The following is a 25,502-nucleotide window of genomic DNA, read 5'->3' on the forward strand; positions in this document are numbered from 1 at the left end:
TGGGACTGGAGCTACAGAGACCAACTTTCCAGTGCGCCAGGGGTGCTCACTGCTCAACCCCCTGCTCTGCCCCAGGCCCTGCCCCCAAAGCCCCCGCCCCTTCCCCCAAACATGCTGTGCCCTCCCTCCTCCACCCTGCGGCCCCCCCCCCCCCGGGCTGACGAGGGGCTGCTGATGTGTTACTGTGGCTCTTCGGCAACGTACATTGGTAAATTCTGGCTCCTTCTCCGGCTCAGGTTGGCCACCCCTGGATTAAGGGAAGGGTTTGCATGACTGCAAACAAAAGGCGGGGCGGGGGGGGGGGGGCTGTCAGAAATCGCAACCCCCCTGGTGGTGGGTTTCCCATCTGGAAGGTCAGGGGGATTGGCCCTGAGTAGAACGTTGATAAACCCAGGCAAGAGGAGCAGTTGTTTCATTATTGCAGGCTAGTGAAACAGACACACTAATGCATTACGGATTCAAACTGAGGGAGGAGAAATAATTGGTTTGAATATAGGCAGGAAAGGAACCTTAATTGCTCTCAAATCCCTCCTCTAAATAGCTCTCAAAGACCTGTCTGTAGCGTGCCTGCCACAATATCAGTAATAAACAATATCAGACCGGCTGCCAATCACTGGTTAGGCATAAAAAATTAACAAGCTTGTGTTTCTGTCTGCACGGCCCCCACTGGCGCAAGAATCCAGTAGTCCCAGAAACACAGTCATCATGCAGCAATGGCTCGCCTTGAGCAGAAAAACTTGACTCATCATTGATTATGTATTTTTTTTTATACTCTGCAGCGGAGGGAGGGCGAAGCCTGTGTGTTTAATAACCTGGAGCTTTGCTAATGCCAGGGACTTTCTGTTTCTCAGGGATGGAGGGAGTGTTAATCTGCAGTTCTCGAAGCGCGCTGTGTTCTTCTCTGCTCTTCGAAATGTGATTGATTGATTTATTCTTCTCCTCTCCACTTTTTCTGGACAGGGATCGAATGATGCTGCTAAAGTTAGAACAGGAGATTCTGGAATTTATTAGCGATAACAAGTAAGTGGCCAGCGGAGTTTGCATGAAGCGACGCTGGTTGGTGACATGGGAGGGCGGAGGCGCTCTCACTCTGACGGGGAGGAGAACAAGGCTCACGCATATCTGATAAGAGCTGTTTGAAAACAGCCTGCTCCATCTGCTGTGCTCTACGGCTCCCATTGCCACCGGATCTGAGCTCTTGGCAATACTGAATGTGTCTGTTTATCCTCCCACAGCCCTGGGCGGCAGGGCAGGGCAGGGCTGTTCGTCCCATTTCACAGATGGGGAACTGAGACACAGAGAGACTTCAGGGTCTGTCTTCACTGCACCTGGGTATCTGGCCCCCTGGTCAGCCTAGCCTGGGTGTGAGCATCCTCACAGCAAAGCCCTCTCCGAATTGCTGGGTCCTCATTGGTTCTGCATTTGCTTGGGTGTGGCTTGGGGTGAGTCTTTGTCCTGAGACGCTCTAGGATTCTTTCCCAGTCGCTTGTGTCAATTCCAGGGTAACTTGTCTGTCCTTTGGGGGAGACTCCCTGGGGGAGGGAGGGAGGTGGCAGTGGAGGACTATCCACGCTTCAGAGACTTAGCCACTATCCTCACTGCAGAATGGGCAGGTTCCAGCAAGAGTTAAAGCAGACTCAAACTCTAACCCCCCCGCCCACTCCCCCAGCCGTGTAAGCTTGCCTGGGCTTGAAACACCTGGAAAACCCAGGTCAGAGGTTTGTCTGGATGGTGGGTGAGTTGGGTACTTGGAGGCAGAGCAGGGAATTGAGCACAGGTCTGCAGGCCAGCTGTGGCTCGTTCCTGGGTGTGGGAAGGCTAGAGCCTTTCTCCAGCTAGCTGCTGTTTGCATCCAGACCAGGTCATAGTGACTGAAAGCACCAACTGTGTGAAATGCGTTTGGGTCCCAGGCCGGTTCCCAGGGCCCATGTCACAAAGGCTGGCTCAGCTGTTGGCAGGAGCTTATTAGCAGAGAAGCCTGGGAGCAAGGCAGACCCATTGCCCTCTTGCCCCCAGAGGTGCCCCTTGCAGGGCAGATCTGGGGTGCAGGGGCAGTCGTCTGGTGCTGGTGCCCTCCCTGTCTGGAGGTCAGAGCGAGAGCTCGGTGCCCAGCCCTGAACTGTCTCTCGCACAGACACTGGATCTGTCTGAACGTGACGCTGTCTGCTTTGAAGGACACATTTTAAAGATGCTCCTGTTTTGGTAGGGCTCCTCTAAACAGGGGGCCTGAGATTTGAAATAATGGATTTTCTAAGGGTTTTCCTCTTGCTCTGCAGCAGCTCAAAACATAAAGTGCTTTTCGACCTGTCCTACTCTCCTCTTGTTCCTGCCCAGAGCGCTTGAGAGCGCCTGTCCCTCCAGGGGCAGCAGCCTTCACACAGCCCGGGGGTGTAGTCGGGAGCTGTCATCGGGAGCTCTCCAATGGCTTTGCGTAGGAGATCAGGGTGAAAGAATTCCCTGCTTGACCCAGCTCCCATTGGAATCAGCTTCTGACCTGAGGCCCCAATCCAGCAATGCCACGAAGCACGGGATGAAAGTTAAGCGTGAATCGGGGCCAGGGCACATAGCTGGTTTTTCTTCCCTTGGGTCCCAGTTCCGCAGCGTTAAGCCCATGAGTCATCCCACCCCTGCTTTGGCGCGTGAAGTCGCTGAGACCAAAGCACGTGTTTAAATGCTGTGTTGAATCGGGGCCCTGGTTTTTCTGGGCTGAACCCTGTTTGTGTCAGGTTAATCTGGTCTGTTTAACGCTGTCTGAATACAAGGGCTCTGTCCCCTCTTCTGTTCTCAGCAATCAGTTCAGGAAGTTCCCGCAGATGACCTCATATCACAGGATGCTATTGCACAGGGTAGCTGCCTACTTCGGCATGGACCATAACGTTGACCAAACTGGGAAAGCCGTCATTATCAACAAGACCAGTAACACCAGGATGTAAGGAGAGCCCTGGGGCTGAGGGGAGGGCTGGGAAACCCCCTCCCTTCCTCGGCCTCCTACTCCCCACCGCATCCCCAAAGCACTCCTGGAATATTTCACAGCCTCATCCCGACAGGCCTGTAAAGGGGTGTGGAGAGTGGGGGAATGAAGGAGGAGGGAAGCCTAGAGACCCACCCTCCCAAATCCAAGTGCAGACATGGGTGGGAGCTTTCCCTTTCCTTGAATGCCCTGATGCCCCAGCCCACCTGCACCGGATGGAGCGATCTGATGGCAGCTTGAGCTGCCCAGTGGCTTGCAGCCTGGAACCTCTGCCCTGACCTCCTCTGCCTCGCACCCCCAGGCCTGCCTGGCAGCAGAGTAACACAGGGAAGGTTCTCGTTCACCTTCGCCTGCCCCTCATGACGGCGTCTTTCCTCCCTGCAGCCCCGAGCAAAGGTTCTCTGAGCACATCAAAGACGAGAAGAACGTGGACTTTCCTCAGAGGTTCATCCTAAAGCGAGACGACGCCAGCATGGACCGGGACGATAATCAGGTGAGTTTGGGTGAGAGGTGTCCAGGCCCTTCCCGAAAGCTGAAGGGGCGACTGCCGAGCTTTGCTCAGTATTTCTTGGCATCTTGGTCGCCTGGGAATGGGACCTGCCAGCGTTTTGATCAGTGAGTTTGGGGACATTCCTGCTTGCATGGAGGCAACTTGAAATCCCTCCTGGGTCCGTGCTGTCTCCTTCCACAGCTGTACTCCCAGGAGACTGCCACAGAGGCCCCTACTGGCTCTTCCAGCAGCAGGGGCTAGTGGATGGAAGGCAGATCCCCAGGCGCTCTGCAGCAAACTAGACCTCAACCCGTCAGCAGTTTAGGCTGAATTAAAAAAAAGGCCTTTGCTTAAATGATCAGCAGTGAAATGGTTAACAGCCTTGCCAGTGAATTGCCCTCTTGCGCTTTCAGAGTTGGCATCCTTTCCCCTCCGCTCAGGGCTTTCCCCTGGAATCCTCACCATGTTGCCAGGCAGGCGAGGGGCCCCCAAGGGCCGTGCAGTAGCGAGGAATTCCCCTGTACAAACAGTGAGCTCGAGCTGTCGCAAAGTCTCCCCTCAACCCCACTAGGGCTGCCAGACGAGTAAGCAGCATTTCACGGGCTAATGAAATCAGCAGGGACCCTCGGTCCCTGGCCAGAAGGGAGCCTTCACTCAGAGGAGCGATGCAGCCTCCATGTGCAGGGACCCCTCGGCTCCATCTCCACACTGGTGGCTTCCTGCGGCCTGAGCCCTCGTGCCAGGCAGCCCCGCTCTGCTGCTTCACAGCCCCGCTCAGAGTTTGCTTTTGCTGCCCACCCTCCCCCTGCTCACCTCCTTCCTGCCTGCGCTTGGGATGCTGGCTACAGACTGGGAGAACTAAAACTTGGTGTGAGGCAGGTATCCTTTCTAAGGAGCCGTCTCATGCTCCTCTCTGCCGTAGCCTTCTCCTCCCAGAGTCCCCTTGACGTGTTCTCATCCCTTGCTTGGATGCTTGTTTTAGATGGTTCGCTCCCTGGGACAGAGAACCGCTGTTGCATGTGAGGGCAATCTCCCATCTTCTTCTTAGATCCTGCCTTGCTACCACGCTTCTCGTGAGGCCTGGATCTTGAGTCCAAGCAACAGGGCGTGCAGGAGCTGGGAGGAGCTTTTACGCTTTGGATTTTGCAACCTTGCTCTACCTTGCCATGGGGCCCTGCTTTGAAGCAGGAGGGATCTGATGGTGCCAACCACCATTAGCATTGGGGTACTGTGATGCAGTAGGGACTGTCTGTGTGGGGAGTGGGAGAGCAGGGGAGGACTTTAGGGGATGGACGATGCCAGGGCCTGTAACCTGAGCTAGGTAAGGGAGGGGAAAGGTCAACACCTTTGCCCAGGAAGGGGGCAAAGGAAGGGGGTGGCAGGAGGGAAGCAGTTTGAGTTTGGGCTTGGGGCTGGATGGGCGGAATTCAGGGTATCCTAGCTAGGATCCAAGTACCCTGAAAGCCCAGAAGGACTCGGTGGAGGGGTCCTGACTGTGCCTGCAAGCTCTGCTGTAACCTGTGTTCCTGTTATCCAATAAACCTTCTGTTTTACTGGCTGGCTAAGAGTCACTGTGGGTCCCAGGAAGAGGGGTGCAGGGCCGGACTCCCCCACACTCCATGACAGGTACGTCCACACTGCACCTGGGAGGTGTAATTTCCAGATCCAATAGATGTACACGTGCTAATTTTGATCTGGCAAGATCTCTAAAAATAGCAGGATGGACTAGCTGCCCCGGTGTAATCTTGTCTGAGATCCTAGATGGGTGGTCAGTGCCATCGCAGCTGAACTGCCATTTTTAGCACACTAGCTTGATCAGAGCTAGCACGTGTATGTGTCGCTGAGCTGGAGATTTTACACCACCCAGCAGCTGTGTGGACGTACCCTTAGCAACAGAGGTGTGCGCTTTCCAGACGCAAACAGCATCTGCAGCTGAGATCTCTCTCCAATCAGCTGATCCAAAGCAGAGCTGCTTTGCTCGACCTGGACACGTGTGCCAATTAAGACCCCAGAGCGTTCCCTGCCAGCAGCAGTCGTTTGGGGCAGAGACCTTGTTGGATTATCAGAGCACCGGGCAGACCCCGGCACTGTGCCACATCGCCTTCCCTTGCTGCTACGCTCGGGGTGCATGGAGCCAGCGTTTAACCAGCCGAATTCTGCCTGTCACTCTAGATCAGGATCCCATTGCAGGACGGGAGGAGGAGCAAATCAATAGAAGAGAGAGAAGAGGAGTATCAGAGGGTCAGAGAGCGGATATTTGCGCGAGAGGTAAGGCTGGCTGCTAGCAGGGCTTCCCCTCTTCATGGTTCTCAAGGGGCTTTTTCTTCGGTGCCCCCACGCCCCAGCCAGCTGCCCCTCTCCCCCACTCTACGCTTGTCGTTATAATTTTGGCGTGTGAATAGACCTATGGGCTCAGTGGGTTTGCCATTTCTCTGACCTGTCATTCTTGAGCGCGGGATCAGTGTCGCTAGGTTAGAAACGGGAGTGTGACAGGTTCCCCCTCGGGGCGCCACCTGGAACTGGGGTACCACTGAGCCCCCTGACCCACCAGCCTGGGCTCCCTCTCGCACTGTACTGATGTGACAAGCTGCAAAGCCCTCCAGCCTGCACTTTCACCAGCATTCATATAGGTAGGGACACACCCAGCTGCAGCTACACACGGGCTGTCTAACCACCAGCTTCCCAGCTTGGGACGCTGGAGCAGCACTGTCCTGGTCAAATCTGGACAGTCTATGGGATTAATACCCACTCCGCCTCTCCTGCAATGTGAAGGGAACAATGCACACTTGTGCTAACCAAGTAGAGATTTTCCCCAAGCACTCCAGGCAAAGCTCGTTGGTTTAGATTAAAACAAAAACAAGTTTAACTGCAAAAAATGATTTTAAGTGAATATAGGGAATAGCAAACAGATCAAAGCAGATTGCCTAGCAAATAAAAAACGCAAACTATGCTTAATATACTAAAGAGATTGGATATAAATTAGCAGATTCTCACCCAAAGAGATGATACCTGCAGGCTGCAGATCCTTAAGCAGGGTGACCAGATGTCCTGTTTTTATAGGGACAGTCTGAGTTTTTAGGACTTTTTCCTTATGTAGGCGCCTGTTGCCCCCCCACTCCATCATGTTGTTTCACAGTTGCTGTCTGGTCACCCTATCCTTAAGGGTCAAGCTTGAAATCCCCAGGGGTTTCAGTCACAGGCTAGAAATCCCTTTAGCCTGGGTCCAGCACTTCCCCCCATTCAGTCCTTAGAATCATAGAATTTCAGGGTTGGAAGGGACCTCAGGAGGTATCTAGTCCACCCCATGCTCAAAGCAGAGCCCATCCCCATCCCCATCCCTAAATGGCCCCCTTAAGAATTGAACTCACAACCCTGAGTTTAGTGTCCCAATGCTCAAACCACTGAGCTATCCCTCCCCCTCCTTGTTCCTCAGGTGTTTCCAGGAGTCTTGTGTGGGCAGTGAAGAACCCCAGATGGTGTCTCTCCCCACCTTATATAGCTTTAGCATATGATGGGAACCCTTTGTTTCAAAGCTTGGTTCCCAGACCAGACTGTGGGAAAATACTGACATCCCAAGATGGAGTCCAGCATCATGTGGCCTGGTCACATGTCCTTGTAGAGTCATGGCAGCCATTACTCACATTGTGTGGAGTGTTCCCCAGGTAGGAGATAAGCTTCTCCTGAGGCCTGTTGTTCTCCCTAGTGGCTCATTGCTCTGAATAGACCCTTCCCAGCCAGTTCTCTAGACTGAAAACATCTTGCCGAGTGGGCGTTACCCAGGTGTAACTACATTTGAAGTACAGATACATAGTCAATATCCATAACTTCAGAGACAAAAATGGTACCTGCACACAAATAGGATAATCATATTCAGCAAATCATAACTTTTCCAATGACACCTCGTACGACTTACCTTGCATGAAATGCCTCATAATTATGCTATAACCATATCATAATAATATGACTAAGAGGTGCAGTGTCATGGGGAGGGGGCAAGATTTTTTGAAAGTGGCTGGTGATTCTGGGGGCCCCACTTGACAGCTGCTTTTCAGACAGGGCAGAGCACCTGCCCTCTGGGAATCCAGCCCTTTTCAGTCAGCTCAAATTGTGTATCCAGAATCTCCTGGCCCCCGTTTCTAATGTAGCCATGCTGAGCTAGCAGGTGAGGGAATACTGACTGCACCCATGCGTCTGCGCCTTCCAGGGTGGGACTGTTAGGGGGTGCTTTTCTTTCTTTTGCTAAGTGGCCACCTGGAGTGGAAGTTCCTCAAGGAATTTGCTCCCTAGAGGCAGCCCCTGGAGGTAGCAATCAGCCCCCCTGGGGGAGGTTACAGGATGGAAGTGGGGTGAGGGCGAGGTCAGTGCAGTGGTGCAATAAGGGCTGTGCTGAGCAGTGCCTGTTAGCAGCATGCTCTGGGCAGGATTCTTGTGCCAGGACAAACGGAGGGGTTGGATTTAGTGACTGTTCCAAATGCTAATCTGCATCTGGGCTGGTTAATAACCTACTCCTGGCTTTACCTGCCGCACCCCCCACTCCCTGCGAGGGTCCCAGAGCCCTGAAAAGACCCCTGCGCCGAGCCGTGTTTCTGGCCAAGGGGAGAGTCAGGATACAGCGCTCCGGGAGCTAGCCAGTGCTAATGGCCAGTGGCCCAGGGGAGTCATTGTCTAGTGACCCTTGGGAGACGACGTGCAACCTCTGGCAGGTGGGGCTGCATCTGAGCAGAGGGTAGGAAATGGAATGACTCAGCATGCAGTGTTCATCGTGCCTTGTTGGGAGCCACGTGCTGAACTCCGGCGACACTGCCAGGTGTGAGCCACTGACGTGCTAGAGAATGTGGGAACTATGAAAGCACTGCTGCATTGCCTAGTGGTTGGAGCAGGGCCAGGGAGTCATCAGGACTCCTGGGTTCTCTTCTGTGTGTGACGGTGAGTGAGTCCCTTCTTCTCCATGTTGCATCAGCCAGTTTATAGACCAGCACTCTCTAGCACAGAGGATCTGGGGAGTGCTGGGACATCGTGGGGAGGCAGGAGCTAGAAAAGGTACCTGATGCTCCTATGGTGGCCCTGGAATAAGAATCTAGACAGAAGTGCAATGTGTCCAGTGGCTTGGAGAGCCAGAGACGACAGGAAAGTAACTCATGAGTGTGCCGCAGCCCCTTTCCCGAGCCCAGCCCCATCTAGCCCCCTCCGCGTTCAGACTCCCCTTTGTTTGTAATGTGCCAATACTGTTGTCTTATCAGTTATTTTCCCTTTTCTTTCCCCCTCCTCGGCTCCACCCTGCCACTAGACTGGTCAGAACGGATATCTGAACGACAGCAGGTTAGTACCAGCCAGCGTGCGTCACGGCCATACCTGTAGCTTTCTCGGGGGAGGACACGGTAACCCTGTAACGATGCTTTTCTCTGATGTTAACCAACAGACTCGCCAGGGAAGGCTTTTCTTCTAGCTCTCACAAAAGGAGGCAGATTTTTAGGTACCTCTGTGTGGTTTCTTGCGTACGTTGTTCTGCAGCGTGAGCTCGCCCCATGCATGGCTGCTTGTGGCGTCCTTTGAGTCGTATCTTTTGCAACATCCGTTGTTTTTTTTTGTCTCCCAAACTAAATGGCTCTGGAGTCGTTTTTGCTGAATCATTCCAAACAAGGGCTGAAGGGTAGCGGGGGGAGGAGGGGAGGCGAAAGGCTCATAGGATCCCGAGCCACATGGTCCCACCTGCTTCTGACACCTGCGTTCTCAGGGTGATAAACCCCAGCTGTCTAAACAGATTACATTAGCATCTCCTCACACGTGTGTGGTGTTTGGACGGCTGAGCCCTGGCGGTACACGGTCCCCGGGTGTTGCGCCAGAGAGCCCAGGGAATCCACTTCAGCCGCCTTTTCTGTTGATTTCTTTTAACGGACGGACGGTTCCTTCAGACAAAAAGGGCCAGATTAAGAGCCTGAAGGACTCTGTGCGCCTGCAGAGCAGACAGGATAGGCCAGGGCTGGGGGTGCTTGGTGCACCGGCGGGGCTGTTCCCCGGGGTTGAAGGTTGGCCAGGGCTGGGGGTGCTTGGTGCACCGGTATGGCTGTTCCCTGGGGTTGGAGGCTAGGCCAGGGCTGGGGGTGCTTGGTGCACCGGCGGGGCTGTTCCCCGGGGTTGGAGGCTAGGCCAGGGCTGGGGGTGCTTGGTGCACCGGCGGGGCTGTTCCCTGGGGTTGGAGGCTAGGCCAGGGCTGGGGGTGCTTGGTGCACGGGTGGGGCTGTTCCCCAGGGTTGAAGGTTGGCCAGGGCTGGGGGTGCTTGGTGCACCGGCGGGGCTGTTCCCCGGGGTTGGAGGCTAGGCCAGGGCTGGGGGTGCTTGGTGCACTGGCGGGGCTGTTCCCCGGGGTTGGAGGCTAGGCCAGGTCTGGAGGTTCTTGGTGCATGGGCAGGGCTGTTCCCCGGGGTTGGAGGCTAGGCCATGTCTGGGGGTGCTTGGTGCACCGGTGGGGCTGTTCCCCGGGGTTGAAGGCTAGGCCAGGGCTGGGGGTGCTTGGTGCACCGGTGGGGCTGTTCCCCGGGTATGAAGTCTAGGCCAGGGCTGGGGGTGCTTGGTGCACCAGTGGGGCTGTTCCCCGGGGTTGGAGGCTAGGCCAGGGCTGGGGGTGCTTGGTGCACCGGTGGGGCTGTTCCCCGGGTATCAAGGCTAGGCCAGGGCTGGGGGTGCTTGGTGCACCGGCGGGGCTGTTCCCCGGGGTTGAAGGTGGTGAGTGAACCAGGAAGAATTGGGAGCTGCTGGCCTAGGCAGGCACAGAGCTACGTTTCCCCCAGCAGCCGGAGGGTGGCAGGAAGGGGTCTGTAGGCAACAGCCGAGTCTGCATGGCCCATTCGCGCCCCCCGCCTCTGGGAGGCTGCAGGTGTGAGCCCTGCTTGTGATGGGGGCTTTTGCGGGGGGCGTGGTACAATGTTTCAGAAGGGCCTAAGGGCTTTGGGGCCTACGTCCTCAGTCCTGCCGGCCATGACCCTTGTCTGCGGGGAGCTGGACTGACCTGGAGCTTGGCGGGTCTGTTGCCCGCTGTCATTCAGTGCCGGGCTCTGTCTCGCTCGCTCAGGGCCCCTGGGGCACGGAAGCCAAGCCCCCCGTTGTTCAGCACCATGGTGGCATCTTGGGCCGCTGTGCTTGTAGCATGTGCCAAGAATCTCATGGTGAGAAGCCGAACAACTGCTTGGGATTAATCTTTATTCCTTCCCACGTGGCGGGTCCTGTAATCTCGGCTTTCCGGCACTGCCACTGGGGCAGCGACATTCAGGGAGGGGCTGTGGGGCAGCAGGGGAACGGCAGGTCCCCGTGCTCCTTAATGTGCAAGGTTCCAATGAACCCTGCTGCCAGTTCAGTATTTCAGAGCGTTCTCTTCGTGCTGTTCATTAACAGTTTCCCTGCGAAGATCTCCGTGCTAATGAACGCTCCTGGAGCGCGAGCTGTAGTGAGACTAGCTGAGGGCGCGGCATGAGACAGCACTGGCGGGCAGTTGCTGTGCAGCAGGGTTTGGACGTGGGCACTACCCAGGAATAGCTCAGGGTATTAGCAAGGGAGAATCTGGAACCTATCCACCTGTAGGTCATCGGGGCCGGTGGGGTCCGGTCTGGGATGGCTGGCAGGTGTTCTCACCCGGCCAAAGGAATCGGGGATGATTGCGACAGAGGATTGAATAGAGACAACTCCCTCCCCCGTAGCTCCGAAAGGGCTGAACCGTCCCATTACAGCAAGGGCAGGGGGGTGTTGGAAGCTGGTCCAACCCCTGTCCTTGCTGTAATGGGATGGTTCAGCCTCCCACCAGCACGATCTTCAGGGTTAGAAACAAAGCAACACTCCGGTTCCCCAGCTGTCGGCCAAGCGAGGGCTGCGGAGGGCACTGGGTGTGGTCTGCAGAAGCTACTTAGACTTTGCTTAGCTAGTTATTTGCCCTCACTGTCCCCTCGGGGTGCTGCGGCTTCACCAGTCCGCCCCCTCTGCTGTAGGTGTCGAGCTCCCACTGGTACCAGTGGGTCGTGTGCAATGTGCATTCTCTCCCCATGGCTGGGAGCCGGGAGGAGGAGGTGGGCTCTGCTCCGGAGCCTGCATAGCCAAAACACCAGAGTGGGGAGCAGCCGCAGCCCGGGGGCGTCCCGATCAGCTGGAGCTGGTGTTCTGACGGGTGACACAACTCCACGAAAGCCCCGCCCCTCCCGCGGCGTGGCCTCGTGGCACCCATTCACGCCCTCTTGGTTTTGCATGTTGGGTCCAGGCTCCCAGCCCAGAGGCCGAGGTGATGCCCATTAGTTCAGCTCTGATGGTGCATCAGGAAGAGCCCGCAAAGCCCCTCTCTCCGCCTGGATGGCGTTTGTGACAGTTCCCCAGGGACTGCTTCTGGTTCCGCTGCCCCACGCGCATTCAAGATGACCCTTCTTCTGGGGGCGGGAGTGCTGGGCATGGGTCCCACCAACTCCACCAGCATGAGCAAACTGCTCGCACTGCACTCAGTTACACCTGCCACCGTTCAATGGGCTTCCTCTGCCGTGGCACCCTTCTAACATCCAGCCCCCACCTGGGGAGGGGGAGAAATCTGGCCCCGTCCCCTGACCTCCGCCAGGAGCCGGTCGCTTGCCCGGAGGTAGTGAGCAGGGCTTTCTTTTGGACAGGGGGGTCGGGGGGCTGTCGACACTAAACTACAAAGAGCCGCACGACGGGGGCCTGGTTCCTTGGTATAGCAGCTGCTGCAGAGTAGAGACCTTGAGCTGGGTGGGTGTTAGTGTACGTGGGGGTCTAAGCCAGTGTCTCTGCCTCAGAAAGGGAGGGTCTGAGAGCTCGACCATTAGGGCATGTCTGCCCTGCAGTGGAGCGAGGCTGCCGGCCCAGGCAGGCAGGCAGGCAGGCAGGGCTCGGCCGAACACACTACAAATAGTGGTGTGGACGGAGCAGCACCAGCAGAGGCTCGGGCTGGCCACCCAAGCTCAGACCCAAGGGGAAGAGTGGGCTTGAGCTTGGGTAGCCAGCCCGAACCTCCACCGGTGCTATGTCCACCCAGCGCTTTTCAGCCTGTCTGCCCAGGCTCGCCCCCCAACTGCAGCGTAGGTGTCCCCTTCAGCTCCTGGTGTGAGTAGGGGGTTAGCCGGGTGCATGGGTCTCTGGCCAGAGCCAGCCCAGTCCTGCTCTTAGGGCAGCTTGTCAGCGGATCAGTTCGTTCCCAAGCAGCTGTGCAAGCGAGGCTGTTGGGAAAGCCCCGGGGACTCCTGCAGCCCTGCACCACCCATTTCCCGTGTCTGGTGCCGGGCTCCAGAACTCCTGCCGCCGCTCGCTCTCGTTCGTCTGCTCCCCTCTGCTGGGAGAGGCCCTGTAACCGCCGTGGTCTCTGCAGGGGGAACCGGGACGCTCTGAACCGGGCCTCGGGCAGCCGTCAGAGCAGCACAGAAAGCGAGCTGAAGTCGCTGGATCCCCGGCCGTGGAGCAGCACAGACTCGGACAGCTCCATCCGCAACCTGCGCCCACCCGTCACTAAAGCCAGCAGCTTCAGCGGCATCTCCATCCTCACGCGAGGGGACAGCATTGGGAGCAGTGCCTGCAGGACAGCCAGGCCAGGTACCGCTTTGCCAGAGCTGGGGCCCTGTCCCCGGGCCCACAGCACAGAGCCAGTGATTCCGGGGCTAGTGCATCTCAGGGCAGCTACCACACACTGGGGCCTTATCTAACATGTCACCGGGGGGGACTGGAACTGATGATCTCCTCCTGGCCCAGCAACGTGTGTGCTCCCATCGCATGGGCCTGCAGGTCCTGTGTCCCCCATTCCTCCCCCTCCGCGGATTCTCACTGCCGGAAGGGGACTTTGCCCAGGCAAGACAAACAGTCCTGCGCTTTTCCTGCTCTCACGGGGAAGGAGCCAATAATTAGCTGATCTTGTCAGGCTTAACCTAACAGCACGTCAGATGCTGCCAATTCTTAGAGAGCCACTAAACACGGGCTGGAGTTTCAGATGCAGCATAACGGATTTCAACCCCCATGCCTGGGTGAACAGGTCTGAATTGACACTGGTCCCTGGCCCGGTGAGAGTGCCGGTTAAGGGCATCCCAGGGGCATTACCAGTGCTCAGACTGGTTCCTCGTTAGGGAAACCAGCCAAACGTCACAGGCAGGAAAAGCAGCGTGCTGAATTTCCAGATGTCCTCAGGTGTTTTCAGTGGAGAAAGCCTGTGGTTTCATCATCACTTGAATGCAGTGGGGATGGCAACTGACAAAAACCTTAGTCAGCAGAGAATGAAATCCTGCTTCCCCCTTCACCCCAACGCTCCCTCCGAAGAGCTGCCATCACCGTGCTGGGCTGAGAATCTCATAGCTGAGTTCTGATTCGTTACTTAGTTTAGGTTAGTGAAGTTTTACATCATTTGGCTTCGTCACAACAACCTGCTCCAGTGAAGGAGTGAAGAACTGACCTTAGAATCTGCCGGGTGTTATTTCAGAGCATAGACTGGCCTTTAAAATGAAGCTTTTACCTTGTAACTCCAGGGCTGGGTGCATCCCATTGTGAGGCCAGGTTTTCTTAAGAGTTTGAGGCTAGATTTTCACATGCCCAGCACCCACAACTGGGGCTAGATTTTCAAATGGTGGGAGCTGAGCGCTTTTGAAAATACGTGTAATTAGCGGCACGGCAGAGGATCTGTTCTTGCTATTTCTGGTTGCAGGGAGCTGTGCGTACTCTTTCCCGCGGCTGTGTCTTGGGTACGTGGTCTGATTTGGATTCACACTTCATACACAGGCCAACCAATTGAAAGTACCTTTTCTTTTTGCTCTGAAAAAAAGTAACTTGCAATTAAAGAAACCAACATTCTCCAAGCCTGCTATTGACAAATGAGTGGGCTTGCTAAGCCTATGCAGGGTTAGGCAATTATTCTGCAGACTTACTACTTTTGAAGTCAGGAAAATGTGCAGAAGAGGAGATTATTAAACTCTGCAGCATGGATCCCTGCCACATGCCCATCCTGCTGCTTCCTGCAGTACAGAGCAAGTCACGTATTAGCCCTGGTTATAGCTGAGGCTCCAGTGAGGCGTACGTTTGGCCACGCCTTTCTTTCCTCTCTTGTTCATTTCTGATGATTGCCCATTGTTAGTGTCTTCATTGGTGAAGGGGGTTGCCTTCCGTCTTCCCCTTCTGTTCTCAACAGCCCCTCTCTGACCTAGCGCCAGAGGGAAAACGTTCCCCACATTATGTGCATGTGATATTTTATTCCACCAAATGAACGCATCAAATTGCTGCTTTTTCTATAGTAACCACTTTGTGCTGTGGAGCCCTCCAGCCAGCAGAGGTTTGCTCCTGTTTGCCCTGGCTCCTTCCCCAAGCTACGCAGGTGCAAGCTCCTGGCTCTGGGCATGTTTTTTCACCCAGTTGGAACAAGAGAGTTGGGGAGTTGAACCAGACTCTGATGCCAGTAGGGTGACCAGACGTCCCAATTTTATAGAGACTGTCCTGATTTTTGGGTCTTTTTCTTATATAGGCTCCCGTTATCCCCCAGCCCCTGTCCTGATTTTTCACACTTGCTGTCAGGTCAGCCTAGCAGCCAGGCAGAGCGAAATGTTCGCATTAGCTCCCCCAAGCGTGCCAAGCGCTTCACACACATGGAACGCGAGATCCCAGCCCAGCTGCGGTTAGACGTTAGCAAACAGACCAAAGGGGGCCAGGAAAGCCCCATTTTTTAATGTAACTTGTCATTCCAGCATTTAAGAACCATAGAAAGCTGCAAGCGTGTGCGCTGGGTGCGCCTACCCTGCGCTCCAGAGACGTACACGGGCAGGGTCCCGGGCAGGGTTGCACTTGCGTGGCTAGCCCGGGGCTGCTAGTGGTAGCGAGCTAGCTTGCCTGCAGTGTGGACAGGGAGAGGGGAAGTGGCTTTCCCACCGAGCCGCTAGTGATGTGTTAGAACAAGCAGCCTGCCAGCTCAGTGGCTGCCAAGAACCCAGAGACCCCTCAGAGGGGTGGCACCGGCTCCTTGTCTGCCGCGATCTAGGAGCACGTTGATCCCCGCGCGGCTCCCAGGGCAGAAGCTTTCTCAGGGAAGGGTTTCCATTTGGCAGGCAGACACAAATGTCTTTATACGGATGAATGAGCCTGCGGGGAACAGCCAGGGGTGGATGGGGAGCCGGCCAGCCCAGCTCACGGGTCCCTCTCCCAGGTACCAACACTACCTCTCGTCTCTCCATCCAAGGTCTGTCGCTAGCCCCGGAAGCATGCAGCCAAGTCTCCTCATCCCAGCCTGGCCGAGGGAGCTTCTTGCCATGCACTGTGCAACAGCAGCCACCACAGCACCAAGCACTTCCACCCACTCCCCAGCAACAGCCGGCGATGAGCAATCACCTGATCTCCCCGGTGAGTCACAGCTGTGTCCTCAGGCTCCCCCCGCCCAGCTCCGGAAGGGCAATAGCTCCCAGCTCCAGAGGCTGAGAATCGGGGTCTGTTGGTAGCTCCTGGGTGCAGATGTTTTGGGAGGGTTGCAGTTGCCTCACTGTGTCTTAGGATGGGGCTGTGCAAAGTGTCAGCTAACGGGGAAAGGCAGCCTGCACCGCTGGTCCGGCCCCCGATCGGGCCCTCGAGGTTGACTTCTAAAGGGGCTTAGATGCCCAAATCCCATTGACTTTCAGTAAGTCAGACCCCAACGCCCACAGGCTCCTCCGAAGGGAGATGGAGTTCGCATTCCGGTTATATGGGCAGGGCTGTGATCTCCCAGCCAGAGGGGTCACTGCAGAGTGTTCTGTGGGCTGCACTGCCCACCAGTCCAGTGCCCATTGTCCTGCCTGCCCTGGTGCTGCCTTTGCCAGGCCTGTGGGCACCTGGCCTTGTGGTAGGGAGGGTTCACGCCAGCTGGACGCTGGGTGTGGATGTAGGGCTCTGCCCTCCTGGTGTAGGTGCGCCCCCAGACCTCACTGTGTTGCTCTGTCTCCCTGACTTTCCTGTGAGTCACACCTGCAGAAGTCTCCTGAAGAGGGTAAGTGGAGCTGGGGTCCTGAGCTTTGTATCTGCAAAGTGTCGCCAGAGCCATCAGTCCTGCGTGTGCCCCGGGAAGCCCAGAGTGGGTAGGCAAGGCCGAGGGGTAGAGCGACATGCTGCAGGCCACAGAGTCAGTGTTGGGAGCCAGGATTCCAGGCCTGTGCTCCAATCTGGCCCTCCGAAAGCTCTCCATCTCAAGACGCAGAATCCAGAGTCCTTCCCCTGCCATGGAGTGGGAGCAGGGAGCTCCCCGGGTGAAATTTTCCCTTCTTAGCTTGAGGGTTTCCTTCCTTTGGAGCCCTAGATGGCCATGCTCTGTGCTGGCCCCAGCCTGGTGCTTACCCCTCCTGAGAATGGGATCTGAGATTGGCAGGGTTGAGCAGCGTGGCAGTGGGATCGGGGAACCCAGCAGCTGTTGTCTGACCTCAGGCCAGGCCACTTGTCCTGTCCCTCTTAGCTCTTCTATGCAAACACCAGCAAAGGCTGCGCCGTGCCAGCCTGCCCGCACTGCCACCCATCTGTGCCTCCGCAGGGCACGTGGCATTGCCTGGCTCCTCCTTCCTGTGGCTCACAGGCTGCAGGAATGCCCTGGAGCTTTGGGCAGGTCCATTCCCCCTCCTCTGAGAATTGCACTTATGCTCAGCTGATGGCCTGAGTAGGCCGGGTTGCCTGAGCTTCGTGACGCAGAGAGCAACTTGCATCTGGCCTGCCCGTAAAATGACATGAAAACAAAGCCTCATACGCCAGCTCCCAGTCCCCCTGCATGCTTGGACCTGCAACCCCTTGGAGGGACTGGCAGAAGCTGCTGCTTGTCTGAATTCTCCCGCTCTGCGATCCTGCAGCCGGTTAGCTTTGTCTCCTAGCTGCAGTTAGAGGGAGCAGGAGGCCTGGGATTGAGCTCTAGGGGTAGAGTTTGGTTTCCCGTGTTTTAAAAGGCCCAGGTTCATCTCCCCATCATTCTTGTCCTGGATCACGCCCACGGGATGCTCCACCAGCCAGGAGGGTCGGATATGGATCCACGGCCCTTTAGAAAGCACCTGCGTTTGATGTTCCTCCTGACGCAGCTCCGTTCTCGGAGTCTGCGGGAACCACGTCTCCGTGGCTGTCTCGCTGGCTACCCACTGCGCCTAAATGCCGAGGTGAGGGTCGGTGATGGTAGCCGGTCCCAGCCGCTGGCAGGGGAGCGCTGCATTGCTGCCTGCATACGGTGCCAGCTTTCGCTCTTGCTTTCTGATCGGGATGTCTCACTCCGCTCTGTTCTGAGTTCTCTGTGGATCGCTCCCAACGCTGTGTTTCTCTGTGGAGGGAGTTTGCTCAGTGTCCCCTTTCCTGCCCTCCCCAAAGCAGGTTCCCCAAAGAAGCGAGGGGACCGTCATCCTCTTCTAGGGAGACAGTGTCCTGCGCAGGTCCATGGCTCCCCAGCCACTTCCCTGCTGTGTGCGTGACCGTCTGGGGCTTACCAGAATGGGTTCAGTGCCACACGCTGTACTTGGGGTGCCCCCGGCGTGTGGATCTGCTTAGGAACCTACCTCCGGGGAATGGCCAGAGACAGGCAAAGTGACACCTAGTCTGTGCTGGGACAGCTCCCCCTGGGGACTGGTGCTGATGGGAAAGCTAGTCGGTGTCTACCCAGCAGCAGGCAGTCTCATGGGAATTGTAACCTCTCTTGGGACCAAGGTTTTGTTGCAGGGGATTGTGGGAAGCTCCATGTTTGCCTTTCCACCCAGCTAAAAACCAGGATGGGGTCCTCCGCAGTAACCTCTGTGCTCCTCCCTCGCTGTGCCAGCCCAGGGAGTCCACTCCGATTCCCTGCAGCCACAGCAGCAAGCAAAAGTGTGTTACCGCCAGCCTTTGTCCTCAGGGCTCCTAGGGAGCTGCCCTGGGGAGGGGCAGATGGGGCAGCCCTGGGGCAGTTGGAGATGGAAGAGCTCCAATAGGGTGACCAGATGACCTGAATTTCTAGGGATAGCCCCGATATTTGGGAGGTTTCTTATGTAGTCACCTATTACCCCCCACTCCCTGTCCTGATTTTTCACACTTGCTATCTGGTCACCTTACTCCCGAGCAATGGGGCGTGGAAGGGTCCTGTGAACGCCAGGGTTGGCCAGCCATGTCTCATTAGAGATTCCCCGTCTTCCATCTGGAGGGGGGCTAGTACAGCTCCCCCCCCCCGCCCTAGATCGCCGAGGCCTCTCTGCCCCTCGGTGGGTTGGTAAACAGCGGAACTCGCACTGGGGAGTGGCAGGAGGGCACAATCCGGAAGCTGCTTGTAAGACCAAACCAAACGGATAGAAACTGGCCACCAACAAATGTAAACTTGAAATTAGGGGAACGTTTCTAACCATCAGCGGAGTGAGGCTCTGGAGCAGCCTTCCCAGGGGAGCAGTGGGGTCACAAACCCTAACTGGCTTCAAGACCCAGCTTGGTTAGTCTATGGAGAGGATGGGGTGATGGGGCTGCCTACGATGGTATGTAGCCGCTCTGTGACTGCCAGCAGCAACTATCTCCAATGACGCTGGCTGGGGGTGGCTCTGAGTTACTCCAGGGAATTCTTCCCCAGGTGTCTGGCTGGTGGTCTTGCCACATGCTCAGGGTCTAATTGGTCATTGTATTTGGGGTTGGGAAGGAATTTTCCCCCAGGTCAGGTTGACAGAGACCCTGGGGGCGGGGTGGGGTGTGGGGCATGGGGTCACTTGCAGGTTTCAACGAGTGTCAATGGTGGATTCTCTGTACCATGATCTGAGGATGTGGGTGACTCAGCAGGAGGCTAGGGGCTGTTACAGGAGCGGATGGCGAGGTTCTGTGGCCTGCAATGTGAAGGAGGCCAGGCCAGCTGATCAGGATGGTCCCTTCTGACCTTCGAGTCTGAGAGTTGAAGAACCGGGGCGCTGAGCAAACTGGCATAAGCACAACATGCGCTGCTGGGTGCCATGACAAGAGGCCCAGGCCAATGCCCGTTTCTCGGCCCCGGCGTAACGTGCCCGGCAGCCGTTTGCCTTCACCCCAGAGCTCCAGTCCCCTCCGTCTGCCTGCCGCTGCGTATCCCACAATGCACCCAGCTCAGCAACGAAGCAAAGCACAGTGGGATACCCACCCCAAGTGCCATGCTCTTACTCCACCCGGAGTCCTAGCCATGTAGACCAGCTGATCGGGGTTAATCAGAAAACAGCTGACTGTGTGTACGCAGCCAGTGCGTACTGCCTCCTCCAGACAGCTCGCCCGCCAGAACTCAATGTGACTGGAGCCGCTCGGTGTAGACAAGGCTGGAGACTGCATGGTGCGTGGCTGGCTCCCCACCCAACCGTGCCCTGATCAGGAGGAGTCGGCGCTGATCCAGGGCTTGCAGGGAGAGTTGGTCTGTGGGTTTGGGGCGTGGGTGTTAGCCCCCAGCGGGAATCGCTTGAGAAAGCAGCTCAGCAGAACCACAGAGGCCAAGCATGGCAGCTTCACCCACTGCTTCTCCTCGCACCCCCAGGCAGCTATAACTCACCAGGCACGGCGTGGTGCCAGGCTGGGGTTCAGAGCTGTGCGAGCTCCATGGCACAACTGAATGGAAGGCAGCAGATGTGGCTTGGAATGGCAGGGGCCTTAGTGTGCTGAACTGCTCCAGCTGCCCCAATAGCTGGGGGGGAGCGGGCCTTGCTTCACACACATCCCCTCCCAAAATGGCCAGGACTGGGCTGTTCCCCCCAGCAGTGGTTGATTTCCCCATTGCTTTGTCCGAGGTCTGGTGGGAGTTTGGGTGTGAGCCACTGGGTGTTGGCAAAGGCTTTGGAGGTGCAGCGTGGCCAGGTCTTGCCGTGTCATCGCATGTCTTGGTTAAAGCCTCAGCTCCCGGAGTCCTGTGATTACAGGAGAATCTTAGCCCTGCAAAGCTTGGAACCAGGGGGTGAATGGGAAGAACCCAGCACTTCCCAGGGGTTGAATTCTCATGGGTTTGTAGCTGATCTCATGGCAGGTTGGGTCACATGGGGTTAGCAGCATTAATCTACGGTGCGGTCAGTGATGAGAAAAATCCGCCCAAGTCCAAGAACCGTCGGGCAGCTGAACAGCCCCTGAAAGGCACCATGGCTGAAGTGGAGATGGGGAGCAGCGGAGGGGAACCCCAGGGGTGGCATGAGAGCAGTGCGGGATCTCTGTCCCTCTGCGCCCAGCAGTGGTGCCTGCGTGGGGGTGGAGCAGAAAGTGTCATTGTTTGTATGAGGGGGTGAGAGCTGCCTCCTCCCCGTTCCTCTTCCCCCCATTCCAGCCCCCCACAGAGACAGGCTTCCCCAGCTCCCCAGAGCATCCATTTCTTTTTCACAGTGATATGAAAAATCGTAGCTTTCTGCAGCCCCGTTCGCCTCCTCGGTGCGTGCCTGTGTGTGTGTCTGGAATGAGCTCGGATGACTAACCTTGCCCTTCCTTCTTTCTCTCCCTCCCTATTACCCTGCCACCTCTCTCTTCTCTCCCCTCTCTGCTGGTCTCAGCCGGTCCCAGCTCTGCAGCCTGTTCAGTACTCTGCCAGCTCCTGTCCCCAGGTCCTCCTGCCCGTGTCTCCGCCCCAGCAGTACAACATGGTATAACCCGTGTCTGTCCTGTGTGTGCCGTGTCTGTGTTGTGCGAGCTTTGCTAACCCGGGCTGTTCTGCAGGGCCCAACTCTCCGGGAGGGGGCTAGCGGAGGGGCAGGGCTGCTGTGGGGTTGCAGGCAGTAGCCCTGGTGGCTTGTGTTAAATGTGGCTTGAGAAGCAGGTGTGGACTCCTAGGCAGCGCCAGACTGAGCATGCTCACCCCCGTCCCATCGCCCCGGGACCCCCAGCCTTCGGTGGTTGTGCTGTGGGCCACTCATCCCGTGGGGCTGTCTCGAAGGGCGTGCTGGGAAAGGAGAGCACCGTGTGGTAGGAGGGGGTGGACGCGCTCCCTTACGCAGCAGTCAGCAGATGGCGCTCGAGCTGACGCAAGGGAAAGAGGATGTGGGGGCTGCCCCAGCATTTGGGGGTCATTTTGCAAATGCCTGATGTCTGGATTCCCAAAGCAGCCAGCGGGTGCTGCCTGTCAAGCTACTGACTGACTGCACGAGCAGCATCGGACCCGTGCCCAGTCGCCTCCATCCATGCGCTCCGGTCCTGTCCCTGCTGGTCTTTGCAGGTGCTCAGCTGGGAACAGTTCTGGAGGCAGCATTGCAGGCTGCGAGCAGCAGCGACCAGCAGCCCTTTGGCTCAGCAGTGCGCGGCGTTAGCCTGGGACGGGCTGGGACTGCCAGGGCAAGATGCGGGGAGGGCTCTGAACTTTAGGGCAGGCCCCGAGGCCTTAAGAACTCGGGGGGGGTGGGGGGAACGACACATTACCCTTTATTTAGCGACTCCATCCTCCCAACCCCTGACACAGACCCACGGCTCCTTGCTTCCAGCCCCAAAGGCTGTTTCCTGGCCGTGCAGACGTGATCTGCCCACGTGCCATGCTCTCGACTGTGGGCTTCTCCCGAGGCGGCTCGGAGAGGGGAAGAGGGGAGCAGCTTCACGTCCTTGCTGTTGGCATGACCCAGAGATGCCGGTGCCCATGCTCTGTTCTCCTTCTCCCTCCGCCTGCAGGCTGAAGAACTCAGCTCCCCCTTTGGGCAGATCAGCCTCAGCCGTCAGGGTTCCACAGATGCTCAGGACCCGTCCTCGGCGATGTTCCAGCCACCCCTCATCTCCCAGCATCCTCAGCAGACGGGATTCATCATGGCGTCCCCAGGACAGCCCATCCCCGCCTCCAGCTACTCCACTTCGGGACACACGGCCCCCGCTCAGCAGGTCCTGCAGCCCCAGGGCTACCTGCAGCCTCCCCAGCAAGTAAGCAGAAGGGGCTGGGACCATGTGCGTGGCCTGGGGCGAGGCAAGCGCCAGGTGTTGGGGTGAACTGGGGGGCACCCCCTGGGAACGGAACATCTAGTCCACGTTGGGACTCAGCCTGCATCCTTTGCGCTGGTTACCATGGGTGTTGCAGTGGCACAGCCGGGCCTGAGTCACTGATCAGCACTGCAGACACCCCAGAAAGAGACGGTCCCTGCCCCACAGCACTCGCTGTCTTGGGGTCTGCACGGGAAGGCTAGATCGGTAGGAATTACGGTATGAATGTGACCTCCTGTGGTCTACCAGGGGGACGTTCTCGGGCCAGGTCTGCGCTCAGACCTTTGCTGGCACAGCGGTTGTTCAGGGCTGGGATGAGCTCAGAACCAACAGAGCTTTGCCAGCAAAGCCCCAGGGCAGACCCAGCTATGCCAGGAAAACTGTGCTTTTGCCAGTATAGCTAATTTCACTCTCAGGGCTGGAATAAACTGTATCGTTCTGAAGCTATCCGCTGTGTCCACACTTGGGGTGCTTTGCCAGGATAGCTCTGCCGACAAAACCTTCCAAGCACAGACCCAGCCTTACTCTGGTGTGGGAGGGGCCTTGTCTGGGTTTAGTTTATAGAAGAAGGTTAAGCTAAACCAGAACCCCCCTACTTTTACTCCCAAATAAAAGTGTCTGCTCGGCGAATTCTAACTGCACCATAATCAATCAGGCTTTCGAGTATAGGCCAAGCCTTGAAGATAGGTTTACGGGTACTTGCGTGGGCAACAAAACTTTGGTGACGGGCTCTTGTGTCTAGTTCTAACATGACCCAAAGACTGGATGTTGAATCCTGCACATTAAGACTGGAAATAGGATATTTTGACCAATGATGGGAATGAACCATTGGAATAACTTGCCGAGGGCTGTGGCGGGTTCTCTGGCCCTGGCGGTTTTAAATCAAGAGCCATGGATGGTTTTTCTACAAGAGCAGCTGTAGTTCAACCAGGAATTATTTCGGGAAAGTCCCAGAGCCTCTGTTATTGGGGGTGAGACTAGCCCATGAAAGGGGAGAGACATTGGGGTGGAGGGTAAGAAAGGACACTGGTCAGCATCCATTGGGAAGGGGATTCTCCTTCACTTCCTGTCCTTCGCTCTTACACTGCACAGCACCACGCTGGGCATCACCCCCAGAGATGGCTGCAATCTGAGGGGGGGTGGTGACGGGATCCCTGCGTTCAGGTCAGAGAGAATCCCAGGTACTGCGGGGCTCTTGAACCTAGTAAAGGAAGGTGGAACACGAACCGGCGGCTGGAAGGTGAAACCAGCCCTGTTCCAGTTGGCAGAAAGGCCCCGCTGTTTAGCAGGGTGGGTGATGAACTCTTGGAAGCGATGGCCAAGGGGAGTGGGCGAGTCTCCCCCTCTGGATGGCTCCACAGCTAGCCTGGCTGGAAGATGCTTTAGTTGAACACGTTGCACAGGGTCACTGGGTGACGTGCTGGCCTGTGATCTCTACACTGATGCGCTAACGGGCTCGTCTAGCCTTACGCTCTAGGGATCTATAAAGAAACAGCGTAAGGCCCTGGCCCTGCAGCATGTCCCCGCGTCGGTAGGGTTCCAAAGTGCTGACACTGGGGCCCGGCGTGGGCAGGAGCTGGGGCCTCCCGAACCTGGGCTGCTGGGTGAGCAGCAGCAGGAGACCAACTAACTGTATCTCCCTGCCCTTCTCCTTCCAAACACATACACCCAGTGCCCATCACACACCCGCAGGCTGCAGCCCTGACTCTGGCTCTTGGCCCTTGGGAGGCAGGTTTGTGAGCTTGCAGGCTGGGGGCTCGTTCCTCTCTAGCAGTGGGAGTCCTGTGCGGGCTGGGCTGGGGAGGGCAGAAAGCCTGGGGCTCCATTACTCAGAGCGGCTCCATTTATCCACTGACTTTCTCTGTTCTGTTAGATTCAGGTTTCCTACTACCCGCCCGGGCAGTATCCAAACTCCAGCCAGCAATACAGACCTCTCAGCCACCCGGTGGCCTACAGCCCCCAGCGCAATCAGCAGCTCCCGCAGCCTTCACAACAGCCTGGTAAGGGGCTCGGGCAGGGAGCAGGCTGGGGCTGGGCAGCGGGGGGGTCTGATGCCTTCTGCCCTTTCTTGGCGCGGCTTCCACCCGGTGACAGGTTAATAGTCTGGGTACAGGGCTTGTGCTTCCCAGGCCTCGTCTGTCTGCCCACTCACTGCGGTTACGCTTCACTTGCTCCAGGATGTTCGTTTCTCTGGGTTAGAGACGACGGCACAGCGAATCCTCTTTCTCGCTGCCTAGCCAGTGGGCTTTGTTCACACACTCGGGCCCACCACCAGCCAGATTTGGGGTTGGGCAGGGATTTCCCCCCAGCTCGGATTGGCAAGGGGAGCGGGGTGTGGTTCCAGCAGTGTGGGGGCAGGTGCTCGGCTTGGCAAGTCTCACCTATCCAATTCCCTGTGATGTCCATGGCCTCAGGCATTGGTGGTACCTGGTGTGATGCAGTAGGGCCTGTCTGTGTGGGGAGTGGGAGAGCAGGGGAGGACTTTAGGGGATGGACGATGCCAGGGCCTGTAACCTGAGCTAGGTAAGGGAGGGGAAAGGTCAACACCTTTACCCGGGAAGGGGAAAAGGAAGGGAGTGGCAGGAGGGAAGCAGTTTGAGTTTGGGCTTGGGGCTGTGTGGGCGGAATTCAGGGGATCCTAGCTAGGACCCAAGTACCCTGAAAGCCCAGAAGGACTCGGTGAGGGGTCCTGATTGTGCCTGCAAGCTCTGCTGTAACCGGTGTTCCTGTTGTCCAATAAACCTTCTGTTTTACTGGCTGGCTGAGAGTCACTGTGGGTCCCGGGAAGAGGGGTGCAGGGCCGGACTCCCCCACACTCCGTGACAACTGGTGGCAGCGGTAAATGAACGGAGCCCTGTCTCTGAGGGAAGCAGCCGGGCAGATGCAGCGCAGGCACCAGTGTCTGTCCCCGCTGGGAGTGGTCAGCTGGCGGACGAGGGCTTCCCGAGACCCCCCCTTCCTAGGCCTAGGGGAAGGGCGGGGAGGAGCCCAGTATATACCGAGGGCACCGTATACAGCAGGGGATCCTCCCGGCGAAGCTCACCCCCCAGCAGGGGATCCTCCCGACAACACTCGGCATCTGTGAAGCGGATGCGGCTGGAATATAAAAGGAAGCTAAAATGGGAGGAGCTCAAGTTAAAAAGGCAAGAGCTGGAGGAGAAGGCGAAACAGCGTAAATATGAGGAGAACCAGTGTGAACATGAG

The 25,502-nt window shown here is 57.1% G+C and overlaps 1 protein-coding gene across 1 annotated transcript in view; it reads left to right on the forward strand.

Moving 5' to 3' along the window:
* The window catches only part of R3HDM2 (R3H domain containing 2), an 82,937-nt gene that overhangs the window by 35,945 nt on the left and 21,490 nt on the right, over positions 1–25,502 (forward strand). The window contains 11 exon segments of the mRNA XM_030554641.1: positions 961–1,020; positions 2,789–2,929; positions 3,356–3,464; positions 5,634–5,729; positions 8,749–8,780; positions 8,881–8,934; positions 12,814–13,034; positions 15,649–15,809; positions 20,897–20,986; positions 21,999–22,241; positions 24,172–24,298. Coding sequence (XP_030410501.1) covers positions 961–1,020; positions 2,789–2,929; positions 3,356–3,464; positions 5,634–5,729; positions 8,749–8,780; positions 8,881–8,934; positions 12,814–13,034; positions 15,649–15,809; positions 20,897–20,986; positions 21,999–22,241; positions 24,172–24,298 — 1,334 coding nt within the window.

This window comes from Gopherus evgoodei, chromosome 3 (assembly GCF_007399415.2).
Source record: "Gopherus evgoodei ecotype Sinaloan lineage chromosome 3, rGopEvg1_v1.p, whole genome shotgun sequence".
In the NCBI taxonomy this organism is placed as follows: Eukaryota; Metazoa; Chordata; order Testudines; family Testudinidae; genus Gopherus; species Gopherus evgoodei.